At 32.1% G+C, this 13464-nt stretch overlaps 1 protein-coding gene across 4 annotated transcripts in view; it reads left to right on the plus strand.

The window, feature by feature from the left end:
• Window positions 1-13464, plus strand: part of LOC139703464 (ubiquitin carboxyl-terminal hydrolase 9X-like) — a 119142-nt gene that overhangs the window by 72679 nt on the left and 32999 nt on the right. For all 4 annotated transcript variants that reach the window (XM_071606932.1, XM_071606935.1, XM_071606934.1 and 1 more), the window contains 7 exons: window positions 877-1002; window positions 1878-2003; window positions 3143-3312; window positions 10208-10316; window positions 10666-10812; window positions 11644-11790; window positions 12563-12785. In XM_071606932.1, the coding sequence (XP_071463033.1) occupies window positions 877-1002; window positions 1878-2003; window positions 3143-3312; window positions 10208-10316; window positions 10666-10812; window positions 11644-11790; window positions 12563-12785 (1048 nt within the window). The remainder of the gene's footprint in view (window positions 1-876; window positions 1003-1877; window positions 2004-3142; window positions 3313-10207; window positions 10317-10665; window positions 10813-11643; window positions 11791-12562; window positions 12786-13464) is intronic.

Here is a 13464-nt window from a genome sequence, read left to right on the forward strand (position 1 = left end):
ATTTTATTTAACACCTTTCCAAACTCAATTTTTTTAAGAAATTCAGGTTTTGTTTGTTTTTTATTTTATTTTTTTATTAATTTATTTAGGGAGGGGGTGTTGGGGTTTGAATTCTACAGTGAAAGAAATGGTGCATAAGCAGACAGGCACGTTAAGCTGTGAGCAATTTTGTCATGTCTATGGAACAAGCATTAGTGTGCAGGTAACAAATTAGCTTTGAACAAAAATAGAAACCTTTTAAAGACTAAAAAAGGAAGATAGAAAAGGATACAAGTTTATAACTAATTTTCTCCATTTTGACATTATAGTCATCCTTTAAAAGTAGGAGGCTGGGAGAAAGATCTGCCCAGAAGCACCTTAAATGTTTATTCAAAATAACAACTCTTAACACCATGTAAGGGAAAGCGAGCTCCTGTGTAGGATGAGCTCATATTCATCTTGGTAGTGCATGCATCTTCAGAGGCTGAGGAAAGAGGTTTTACAAGTTTGAAGCCAGCTCAGCAACTTATCAAGGACCTAAGGGACTTGGCAAGACCCTGTGTCAAATAAAAGATGAAAAGGACTAGGGATATAGCTTATTGGTAATGTACTTCTTTGTTCAGTCCCCAATGCCAAAAAAAAAAAAAAAAAAAAAGTGTATGTGTGTTCATCTAAAACTAGAATATTCAGATGTTGTTGTTAACTCTGAAAGTATAAAGGAAATCTAAGAATTTAGCAATCTAAAATGCTTTTTATGTAAACCACCATGAATTTTACCCACCATCTGTAAAGGAATTATATACTGAGAAAATGGTAATAGTTGAAAAGTATATGAATGTTTATGGGCTTTTGTTAAGAACAAGTTCTTTTTTGAAGTAAATAATTGATTTATTTTAGATTAACCAAGTTACTCATGATCAAGCTGTGGTACTACAAGGTGCCCTTCAGAGTATTCCCAATCCATCATCTGAGTGCATGCTTAGAAATGTACCCATACGTCTTGCTCAGCAAATATCAGATGAGGTTAGTATCAAACTTTGAAAGATCTTCGTTCCTGAATACTTTTGATAAATGCCTAAACTTTTGATATTCAAAGAAGACAATATTTCTGTTTGTTCCAAAAGTTTTATTGTGACCTAAATATTTTACATCCATCTGGCCCTGGCTTCTTCAACTACTGACCTTTTTGTCAGTGTAGATAAGTACTTATTCCCTTAACTTTTATATAAATCAGATTATATATTCTGTTCTCCTTTTTATTTGGTTCACTCAAATCAGCATGATTTTGAAAAGTTTCCAAGTTGTTTTATGTGCTACAATTTATTCAGTTTTTATGATTCACATTTTTAATCCATTCATCTATGGATGAACATTTGTATTGGTCTTGTTCTTCGCTATTGGAAATAAAGTTGTTATGAAATTAAATGACAGTGCTTCTGTAGGTATGTGTTTTTGTGTCTTTTAGGTAGATACCTAAGTAGAATGGGTTGGTAATCTAATATTTTTTTCTATATTTCTATATATTTTTCTAATTGTAAAATGTTTCTATATTTTCTATTTTTCTATATATAAAATTATTTTTTATATTTTCTGTAAAATATATTTTATATGTATTTTCTATATTTTAAAGTCTTATGTAAAATACAGAACAACTATCTCAGATTTTAACTTGAAGTCTTCTTTCTGGGTGTTGCTGTTAAACACATCTTTTCTTTGTATAGAAGTCGTATTATACAACTTGATATAAAGACACCAAAAACTGGGATCAAGGCAACATTGGACCAGAAAGGCAGTCTAACATTTACTTCTTTTACAACCATTCCTACTGCTTTTTTTTTTTTTTTTTTTTTGTATTATTATACTCTTCTATTCTGTCAGTAATATTCATTTTCTTATAGGCCTCAAGATATATGCCTGATACTTGTGTAATTAGAGGTATACAAAAAATTATCTGGGCATCAGGATGTGGAGCATTAGAGCTAGTATTTAGCCCGAATGAAGAAATAACTAAAATTTATGAGATGGTAAGAATTATAACAAAAAATACTTTCCTTTTGAGTAAATATTACTTAATTGTGCATGGAGTTAAATTTTCATCCAGTCTGTCATATTCAAAGACCAAGTAACATATATCTAATTATTTCAGATTAACTACTGTCTATAGATAAAATGAGGAATCATTTATTTTGAAAATAAAATATTCAGGATCCTGCCAAAAGGCATCTTACTCTAAAAACAGGTGTATCTGTACTGCAATGAATTTATTAACTTTTTGTCAGTCGCTTTATTCTTGGTCATTTTTTCCTATGTAATATTTTTATAATAGTAGATTTGGGATCATGACATTCAAATGTATATATGTGTGTGTGTGTGTATATATATATACACACACACACACACACACACACGCAAATATTTTGTTGTTCCTGTTGCTTCGTTTAAATGACTCAAACTTAGGAAGGAGTTCATCATTTAAATATTATCCTAATTTTTCACCAGTTAATTGAATTTTCTCAGTGTGTGTTTTTGTGCACAAGGATTTGTTGGTACAAAGACCCAAACTCAAGAATTCCATCTTTATAACCACATTCTCAATCCCTGCAAATTACTTTTTTACTAAACAAATTACTTCAAAAATAAGACTGTTGAGCTCTTTGATATTGATACTTTACACTTTTAGCACCTTCTGATAGCTGTTTTGTTTTTCATTTTGTGGTGCTTCGGATTCTTCAGCATGCTAGGCAAGCTCTTTACCATTGAGATACATTCCTTTAAAATGACCTTATTGTGTGGCTTCCTCTTTGTGTATTGATTACATTTTGATTGACAGAGGTAAACTAAAAACTGCTACCTATGTATACGAGTACATCTTACGTTACACATGTCTTCTGTTGACTTTGAGAATATTGATTGCTTTTTTAATAAAATTATATTCTAGTTAGGGTAGACAATAGAATTGGTAAAAAGAAAGTGGAGTGAAAAGTGATTCTTTAGGAGGAATTATGACTAAAACAGAAGTATACCAATCATGCAGAAGAACAAGTACATAATTGGTCTGAGACCAGATGTTCATTATGGAGTAATTTTAAATGCTAACTAGTTTTGAGAATTTTTTTATTAAACATATCTAATAAGTTACTTATTCCTCATTATAATTTTACAGATGACCAGTACAAGCAGTGAGCCAGTCTTGGAAGATGAACAGGTTTGCTGTGAAGCATTGGAAGTGATGACATTATGTTTTGCTTTAATTCCAACAGCCTTGGATGCACTTAGTAAAGAAAAGGCCTGGCAGACATTCATCACTGACTTATTATTACACTGTCCTAGCAAGTAAGTGTCCTTTGTTTTGTTTTGTTTTAGAGAAAAGCTGACTTTAAGTAGATTGATATTTTGAAGAAAATGAACAAATCTTTTTTATTTAAACATAATTTTTTTGGTATATAGGAGAATTTTTATCTAACATGTTCTTTTTACCTAAACTAGTTTTAGGTCAAGCAGTATTGGGTTTGTTTTTTGTGGTTTTTTTACTTTGTTTTTTACTGTTTGTTTTAATGTAGTAGGATATATAATTATCTGTAACAAAAAATTTGCACTGTCACTTTTTTGTAAAGGGGAGAAGGAGTACCAGAGAGTTGAACTCAGACCCACATCCATAACCCACTTTATTATTTAATTTTGACCCACATCCATAACCCTTTTTATTTTTAAATTTTGAATCAGGGTCTCACTAAATTGTCTAAAGGCTAGCTTAATTAAGGTTGTTCTCAAACTTGTGATCCGTCTGCCTCAACCTCCAAGTTGTTGGGATTTACAGGCAGGTTGCCACCAAACTTGGCTCATTTTCATTTCATTTAAATGAACAGTGGGGTGACTTTAAATATATTCACATTGTTAGGCCATCATTAGTGTTATATATATTTGAAATTTTTCACCACAACAGACTAATTCTTTGAAGCAATTACTGTCATTTTTCTCTACTACCCCATTATTTTTCTATGAATTAGTTTATGTTATGGTATTTTCAAAGTTTATTTATGCTAGACATACTGGCACATGCCTACGATCTCTGCAACTCAAGAGGGTGACAAAGGAGGCTCACAGGTTTGAGGCCAGCCAGGGCAACTTAGCAACACCCTATTTCAAAATAAAAATAAATTTAAAAGGCTGGGATGTCATTCAGTGGTAAAATGCCCCTGTGTTCATTTCAGTACAAAAATAAATTTATTTCATTCATGTTGCAGAGTATGTCAGAATTTAATTCATACTTAAGGCTGAATAATTCATTGCATGTGCATACTAGATCTGTGTTGACTCGTTGGTGGAATTTTGAATGATTTCTACATTTGAACTACTATAAATAATGTTGCTATGAAAATTGCTGTGTTTGCAGGTCTCTGACTTAGTCCTATTCTTAGGTCTTTTGAGTTTATGCCTAAAAGTCAATTTACTGGGTAATATGATCTTATTGTTTAACTTTTTTGAGGCTCTACTGAATTCTGATTTTGTGTCTTCTCCATTTATATGCCCACTGTCAAATTCCTAAGATTTTTTCTCTACTTTCTCTTCAGTTTCTCTGCATTCTCTTTACTTCTGATAATGATGGTATCTAATTGTAGTTTTTATTTGCATTTCCTTAATGGTTAGTGGTAATAAGCATCTTCTCAGTTCATTTATACATTCTTTAAGACCTCTGCACATTTTTCTGTTCTTGAGTTTTAGCAATTCTCTATTCTGTATATTAATCTCTTCTTGGATATATAATTTACAAATACTTTATTCCATCCTGCCAGTTGTCTTTGTGCTTTCTTAATAGTGTCTTCATGTGGTAAAGTTTTGAATTTTGGTGAAATCTGATTTTGCCTCCTTGTTTGCCTATGCTTTTGTTGTCTTATGATTAGAAATCATTGCCAATTCCAGAGTCAAAATTATTTATTTGTAGTTTATTTTCTAAGTATTTAATACTATACTTTTGCATTTTATCTGGAGTTTTGGGGGGTTTTTTTGAATGGTGTGAGTAAGGATTCAACTCCAATTCCAGTAAATAGTGAGTTGTCCCACAGTATTATTTTAAAAGAGTGTCAATACATGAACATGGAATAGCTTCTCATTAACTGAGGTCTTACTTCCTTTAATATTTTTGCCTCCATTATTGAATTATTTCTAAATTTGCATTATTTTGGTTGCTACTGTAGATAGAATTATTGTCTTAATTTTCTTTTGTGATGTTCATTGCCAGTATATGTATAGAAATAGAACTGTTTATGTGCATATTGATTTTATACCCTACAATTGTATTGACTTGTGAATTATTAAAGTTTTCTTGATTCAATTGTCTGTTACTTACAACTGAAATATTTTCTTGCTTACTTTTTTTTGGAACAGTTTTATGTCACCTCCCCACTCTTCCCCCCCTCTTTTTTTTTTTTTTTTTTCTAATTGCTTTGCTAGGTTGAATAGAAGTGATAAGTGCATGCATGATTATGTTCCTGATTTACGATACGTTTCTATCATTGAGTTATATTAACTGTAGGTTTCTCATATATGATATTTATCATATTGAGAAAGTTTCCTTTTATTCTTCTTTATTAATTGTCTTTATTAGGTCTAATTGTCTTTAGAGTGTCTTGAATCAATTTAGATTACCACATAGTTAATTTCCTTCATTGTATTTACATGTTAAAATTAAAATTGACTTATATGTTTAACCGCTCTGACATTTTTTGGAATACATTACACTTTGTGGGCTATTACACTTTTTTTTTTTTTTTTTTTTAAAGAGAGAGGGAGAGAGATAGAGGGAGAGAGAGAGAGAATTTTTTAATATTTATTTTTTTAGTATTTGGCGGACACAACATCTTTGTTTGTATGTGGTGCTGAGGATCGAACCCGGGCCGCACGCATGCCAGGCGAGCGCGCTACCGCTTGAGCCACATCCCCAGCCCCATTATTACACTTTTGATATGCAGTTGAATTTGGTTACTAATAGTTTGCTGAGGATTTTTGTATTTATTTTCTTAGGTGATGATTTCTGTTTGTTTGTTTTCATTTTGGTACTAGGAATTGAACCCAGGGGTGCTTAATCACCCTTTAACCACTTTTCCCACAGAGTTACATTCCCAACCCTTTTTTAATAGTTTATTTTGAGTTGCTTAGGGCCTCACTAAAATGCTGAGGCTAGCTTTGAACTTGTGATCTCATGCCTCAGTATCCAAAGCCACTGGAATTACAGGTATGCATCACCACACCCAGCAGTAGTGGTTTTCCTTATAGTTCTTTGCCTGGTTTTGTTTTCAAAATAATGTTGGTCCTTATACATTGTAAAATACTCTTTCATGTTCTTTTTTTAATTCTTTAAACATTTGGTAGAGTTCACCTTTCAACCCTGGGATTTTCCTTGTCACTTTTTTTTTTTTTTTAATATTTTTTAGTTTTAGGTGAACACAAATACTTTTATTTATGTATCTATGTGGTGCTAAGGACAAACTGGGTGCCTCACTCATGCTAGGTGAGTGCTCTACCACCGAGCCACAACCCCAGCCCCTTTTATCTGATTTTGATTAGTGATTCAGTGTCCTTACTTGTAACAATGAGGTGATTTGGGGTCTAAATTTTATTTATTCTTATTGAAAAATTTATTTTTTTAAATAGTCAAGGTATATAATCCAATGATTTGTAACATGCACAGAGAGTTGGGTAAACGTCTTAGCACATTTTCATCACAGAAAAAACAATATAATCTTTAGCAGTCATTCCCAGCTTCTCTTTACTCTCATTCTGCTCACTCTCCCTCATAACTCCCAGCTCCAGACAATTATTTATGTACTTTTTGTTTCTGTTTGCCTATTCAGGACATTTTTTAAAATGTTTCTCCTAACTATGATTATACATTCTATGACCAAAACTCTACATCGTTGCCCCAGTCTCACTTCCAATAACCACCAAGCCTTTGGCAGCCATTTTTCTTCTCTCTGCTTCTGTTAAATCAACTTTTTAAAAGATTCCTTGTAAAAGTGAGGTTATGTGGTATCCATAATTGTGTTTCTGACTTATTCCACTTACCATAATATTCTCCACTTTCCCATGTTGTCAGAAATGACAAAGTGCCCTTCTTTTGTGTCTTAATGTATTCTGTTGCAAATATGTACCTTATTTTACCTTTTTTTTTTTTTCTTTCTGTCAGTGGTGTTAGGTTGGTTACATTTTTTGGCTTATTGTGAATAATACTACAGTTAATGAAAGAGTACAGGTAACTCTTTGGCAAGTTGATTTTATTTTGTTTTGATATATAACCACAATAAGCATACTGAATGATGTAGCAGTTCTTATTTTTAATTTTTTTTAAAATCTTCAAGTTTTTTGTAATGGTCCTACTAATTTACATTTCCACCAACACTGTGTTAAAAATTCCCTTACTCCACATCCTTTCCAAGACTTTAATAGCCATTTAAAGGTATAAGTTAATACCTGACTGTGGTTTTGATATGTATTTCCCTGATAAATAGTGAAATCAAGCATTTTCTCATGTATCTGTCAGCAATTTGTATGTTGTCTTCTGAGAAATGTCTTTGCACCATTTTTCAATAGGTTTATTAGTTTTATTTCTACTAAGTTGTTTTGGATTCTTTTATATAGTAGAGATATTAACCCTTTATATTATATTATGTGCAGTTTTTTTTTCCTGTTCTTTCTGCATGTTTTTTTCTTATTTCCTTTGCATTATGTAGAACCTTTTTATTTGCTGCAATTTCATTTGTCTACTTTTGTTTTTGTTGCCTTTACTTTTGAGAAACTGTTCACAGGATGGGGGACCATCACAAAAAAATCATCACTTAGACCACTGTTATAAAGCTATATTAATCAATTGTGAGCTGATTTTTTTTTTTTTTTAAGTTGCTGATTGACCTTTTTATTTACTTATATGTGATGCTGGGAATCGAACCCAGTGCCTCACACATGCTAGGCAAGTATTCTACCATTGAGCCACACCCCAACCCCTGTGAGTTGATTTTTATATGAGAGGAAAATAGCTAATTTCATCCTTCTATATGAATATTTATTTTGCTAATCACCACTTACTGAAATAGTATCATTTTCCCCTTTTATGTTAGCCTTCACCTCTGTTCACACTGAGACTCTGTATAAGTTTGCTGTGAAAGACTAAGGTTTTCTTGTACAACTTTTTTTAAGCTGTGCTTATGGATTTTCCTAAATTTTCAGTATATTTGGCTGAATTTTACCCACCTTGGTACTTGTAGTTGAACCCAGTCGTACCTTTCCATTGAGCTGTACTGCCCAGACATTTTCATATTTCATTTTAGCGAGTTTGTTTAATTTGCCAAGGCTAGCCTAAAATTTGAAATCCTCTTGCTTTAAGCATCCCAAATAGAATGAGATTACAGGTTTTTACCACCATAACTATGTATTTGACTGCTTTTGAATGCCCTGATTCCCTAGTATCTCCAGTTTCTTTTTCTTTGATTGTAATCCTCACTTTTGCTAAATTCTTTTTGACCAGTTTCCAATATTTTTAACCATTAGCAGGTACTAAGTTAGACAAGAAAAGATAGATGTTTCATCATTTCTTCATGAATCTTCACGTCCCCCGCCCTACCAAAAAAAAAAAAAAAACGCTAGAATACAAACACAAAATTTGCAAATACGGTCTGCTTTGCTCTTCCTAAAATCAGAGATTAGTTCTCACATTGGAACCATAGGCTTTTGCTAGAGTAATGATACCATTCTTACATTACCTAAGTCAAAAATGTCACAGTAAGGTACATATCTGTAGTTCAACCTGCTTATGAGGTTAAATCCAAGAGGATTTCTGAACACAGCATGCAGTTAAAGTATTGGCAGACTTAACATATTATAATTATCTGACATTATTTGTGGAAACCAGGATATTCAGGCAAAAGAATTGCTGCTAAAGAGTTTGTTTGTTGGAGTCTAGTCTTTATTAGCTGATTTTCATTGGAATGGTTTGGTTTATACACAGCAGCAGTTCTGCTTTATTAATTATGTTTAAAACTGATATTAATTTACATTTTATTATAATTGCAGAACAATAAGTCATTTCCTAAATTTTTGTGACCAATGATAGTCCTTGTTTATAAACAAAATAAATAATACTTACTAACTTGGCGATGACTGAGTGTCCCCTCTGACAGATACTTAAGTCTTAAGCTGTCAACTAAGATTAATACGTAACATTTTTAAATATTTTAAAGTAGTATTCATGTGGTGTTGATTCAGTGCTTCTCAAAAAAGAATTCTGCAATGTAATGTTTGGTTTTTAAACTTGGTGTACAGAATCATTGCATTTGTCTCATTAAAGTTCAGATTCCTGGGCTTCTCGCCCATTGTTCATGATTCAAGAAGATTGGAAGGAGGCCTGGGAATTTGTGTATCTTACATATTCTCGGGTGATGTAATCGCAGATCACTGGTCTGACACCATGTTTTGGGAAACACTGATAGATAACTTTAGCTACATTGACTTTCCCTAGGTCTTTTGCAGCAGAGCATATCTGATCAGATGTAGTGCTTACTATACACCTGAAATCCCAGTGACTCAGGATGCGGAGGTAGGAGGATTGCAAATTCAGAACCAACCTCAGCAACTTAGCAAGGCCCTAAGAAGTTAACAAGACCTAGTCTCAAAATAAAATATAAAACAGAGCTGGGGGTGTGACTCAGTGGTTAAGTAATCCTGAGTTAAATCCCCTAATACAAATAAATAAATAACTAAGTAGGAAATTCTGCAGAGACCAAAGATGTACAGCACTTATTGCATGTGTTTTGTATAGTAGCTAAAGAGGCATTTCCACATTGTTCCAAGAGAATTGTTAAGATGGATCCCACAAGACAAGATGCTTGTATTTTTCATCCAGCTTGTTCTTGACATGTTCCACTTTTACCACTGAGTCACAGTGAGTATTAAAAGCTGAAAAATCACACGTGAAGATCATACTATAAGTAGTTATGTTCCCAATCTTGTGGATAATAATTGAGATTTAACTCCCTGACACAAACCTTAAGTTCATCTTCTGTTGCTAAGAACTAATTTGGTTGGCAGTAGACACAGTATCATAGATAACTTTAGCTACATTGGGTTATACTTAATTTTGCTTTCACTGTTAAGATATAACATATGGGAATTATTTTGTCATTATTCCTGAAGTAATATGTTTAAATACAAAAATAGTTTTTAATTCTTTTTATTTCAGAACTGTCCGTCAGTTGGCACAGGAGCAGTTCTTTTTAATGTGTACCAGATGTTGCATGGGACACAGACCTCTACTTTTCTTCATTACCCTACTCTTTACCATTTTGGGGGTGAGATGTTTTTAAGCGAACCTTTCAATATGATTCATTTGTGAACTTAAGAAATACTCAAAATTATAAATGTGGTATTTATTAGATTTATAAAAATCAAGATTAAAAATCTTCCTTTTAAAATAGGGAATTAATGTTTTTAATTATTATTCTTTTTTTTTTTTTTTTTTTTTTTTTTTAAGTGTAGTGCTTAGGATCAAACCTTTTGCCTCACGCATGCTAGGCAAGTCATTCCACTAAACCACAACCCCAGCCCAAGATTAATGAAGTCTTTTTTTTTTTTTTTTTTTTTTTTTTTTTTTTGTGGATTGTGAGCATAGGCTCATGCTGTTTTAATTTAATGTTTCAGAGTACAGCAAGAGAGAGAGGTAAATACTCAGGTGATTATTTCACACTTCTACGGCATCTTCTCAGTTATGCTTACAACAGCAATATTAATGTGCCCAATGCTGAAGTTCTTCTCAACAATGAAATTGATTGGCTCAAAAGGATTAGAGTAAGTTATATAATATTTAGATTATTTTATGACTGGTAAATCATCTGTCTTTTTAAAGAAGGCTTATAGTTTCTGTATTTATTGAATAGAAAAATAGTAACAAAATGCCTAGTTTTTATTTATAAATTTATAATACATGATTTATAGAATGCTCAATTTTGCCTAAATGCCTTGCTTAGAATGTTGATAAAATTCTTGTTTTAGTATTTTGGGACTTATTTTATTTTGCAAATTATTTAAGTTTTTTTAAGTCAATTTTTGTTTAACACCTGACATTTGAACATTGTTTTAATAGAGTATAATTTGTGAAATTATATTATGTTATATTATATTATATTCCTTTTTTATATCAAGCTGCCTTTGCACTGTAGGATGTTAAATAGTAATCCTGGCCTCAAACTACAGGGTACCATAGTAATTTTCCTTTCCATTCATTTATAAAATTTAAAAATGTTGCTGGGCACAGTGGCTCACGCCTATAATTATAGCAGCTCCGGAGGCTGAGGCATGAGGATGGCAAGTTCAAAGCTAGCCTCAGCAAAGCAAAGTGTTAAGCAATTCAGTGAGACCCTGTCTCTAAATAAAATATAAAATAGGGCTGGGGATATGTGGCTCAGTGGTTAAGTGCCCCTGGGTTCAATCCCTAGTACCGCCACCCTCCCAAATTAAAAATATTAGCAAACTGAATGGAAAGGTTTGGGAAATAATATATACAGTCTCATTCCTTTCAAGTCTTTTTTTTTTTTTTTTTTTTTTTTTTTTTTTGTGACTCTGTTCTCCTGTCCTGTGTACATCTTTTAATTTAGGCTTGTGATATTTTTCTTTTGGCAGGATAATGTTAAAAACACAGGTGAAACGGGCATTGAAGAACCTATTTTGGAAGGCCATCTTGGAGTAACAAAAGAATTACTAGCCTTTCAAACTCCTGAGAGAAAGTATTATGTTGGTTGTGAAAAAGGAGGTGCTAATCTTGTTAAAGTAAGTTCTAAATTTTGGTGCTACACTGTTAACGACCTTTGAAACATCAGCAAAACTTTCTCAATAAGAGCTTTACTACATTTTTTTAAAACATAACTTTAGACTTCTTTTGCTATTTGATAAATATAATAGTCTGCTCCCTGCCCAAGTCCTAAGGATCAAACCTGAGGCCTCATTCAGGTATGCAAGCACTTCATCACTGAGTCACATTTTTTTTATTGTTGTTTATTTCTGTTGAGACAGGATCTTGATACATTTTTCAGGCTGATCAAGCTTGTGATCCTCCTCCTTCACTACTTGAATAACTGGGAATACAGGACTTCTACCACATTTGACAATAGATCTGAATTTCTACTCTATCACATTTCAAATTGAGAAAAATGTCTATCTCCCAAAACTGATAATTGTTTATATTGTATTTCTTGATTATTTTTTTTTAGATTTTATTATTCAAGGGAAAAGTATAATTTTAAATGCACTTTTTAATTTAAAATAAACAATTCCTATCTGATTAAAGATATATTTAGTATCTCATTTTCAGTCAGTTCTCAACTTTACACTTTTTTTTTCATTAATTATATTCAGTAGATTTCTAATGAGAATTTTAATAGCAAATCCAAAAATTCTTTGAGATGTTATTCATTTCAAATAATCATGAAAGCATTTTCCTCCAAGAGGCATAGTTTTTCAAATCTATATGTATTTTATTTTTATATAGAATATGTATAAATAGTAATTTTTTAATAATGTGATATCTCTTCTAACTCCTTAGGAATTGATTGATGATTTCATTTTTCCTGCATCCAAAGCTTATTTGCAATATATGAGAAATGGAGAACTACCAGCAGAACAGACTGTCCCAGTGTGTAGTTCACCATCTACTATCAATGCTGGTTTTGAACTCCTTGTAGCATTAGCTGTTGGTTGTGTAAGAAATCTCAAACAGATAGTAGACTGTTTGACTGAAATGTATTACATAGGAACAGCAATAACCAGTAAGTAAATTGTAAAAGCTGTGTATTGATTGTCAGTATTTTACAATTTAAAATAAAGACAGTTGCGGGCAGGGTTGTGGCTCAGCAGTAGAGCGCTTGCTTAGTGTATGCTAGGCCCTGGGTTCAATGATCTTCAGCACCACATAAAAATAAACAAATAGGGGCTGGGGTTGTGACTCAGTGGTAGAGCACTTGCCTAGCATGTGTGAGGCACTGGATTCAATTCTCAGCACCATATATGAATAAATGAATAAAATAAAGGCCCATCAACAACTTAAGTAAATAAATAAATAAAATTTTTAGAAATAATAATGTAGAGGTATGTGTCTAACTACAACTAAAAAATAAATATTAAAAAAGAAAAGAATTAAAATTCAAAAAGAAAGTCTGTTGTATATACAATACCAGAACAAAAAAGAATATAAAATCTGTTTGATTTAAAGAGATAATTAAGGCTTATAAATATAATCAATTTGAATGTTAGTAGAACACCAGAAATTGCCTTTGCTCTACTGTCTTTTAGAGCATAAGAAAGATTTTGTTGATATTTTAGGAATTTCTATGTAAACTTATTGCTTAAAATATATATATATATATTCTTTCTCTGTGTGGTGGGGTGGGGAGTGGTGCTGAGGATTTAATACTGGACCTTGTGCATGCCAGGCAAGCTCTCTACCAA

Source organism: Marmota flaviventris, chromosome Y, assembly GCF_047511675.1.
Source record: "Marmota flaviventris isolate mMarFla1 chromosome Y, mMarFla1.hap1, whole genome shotgun sequence".
In the NCBI taxonomy this organism is placed as follows: domain Eukaryota; kingdom Metazoa; phylum Chordata; class Mammalia; order Rodentia; family Sciuridae; genus Marmota; species Marmota flaviventris.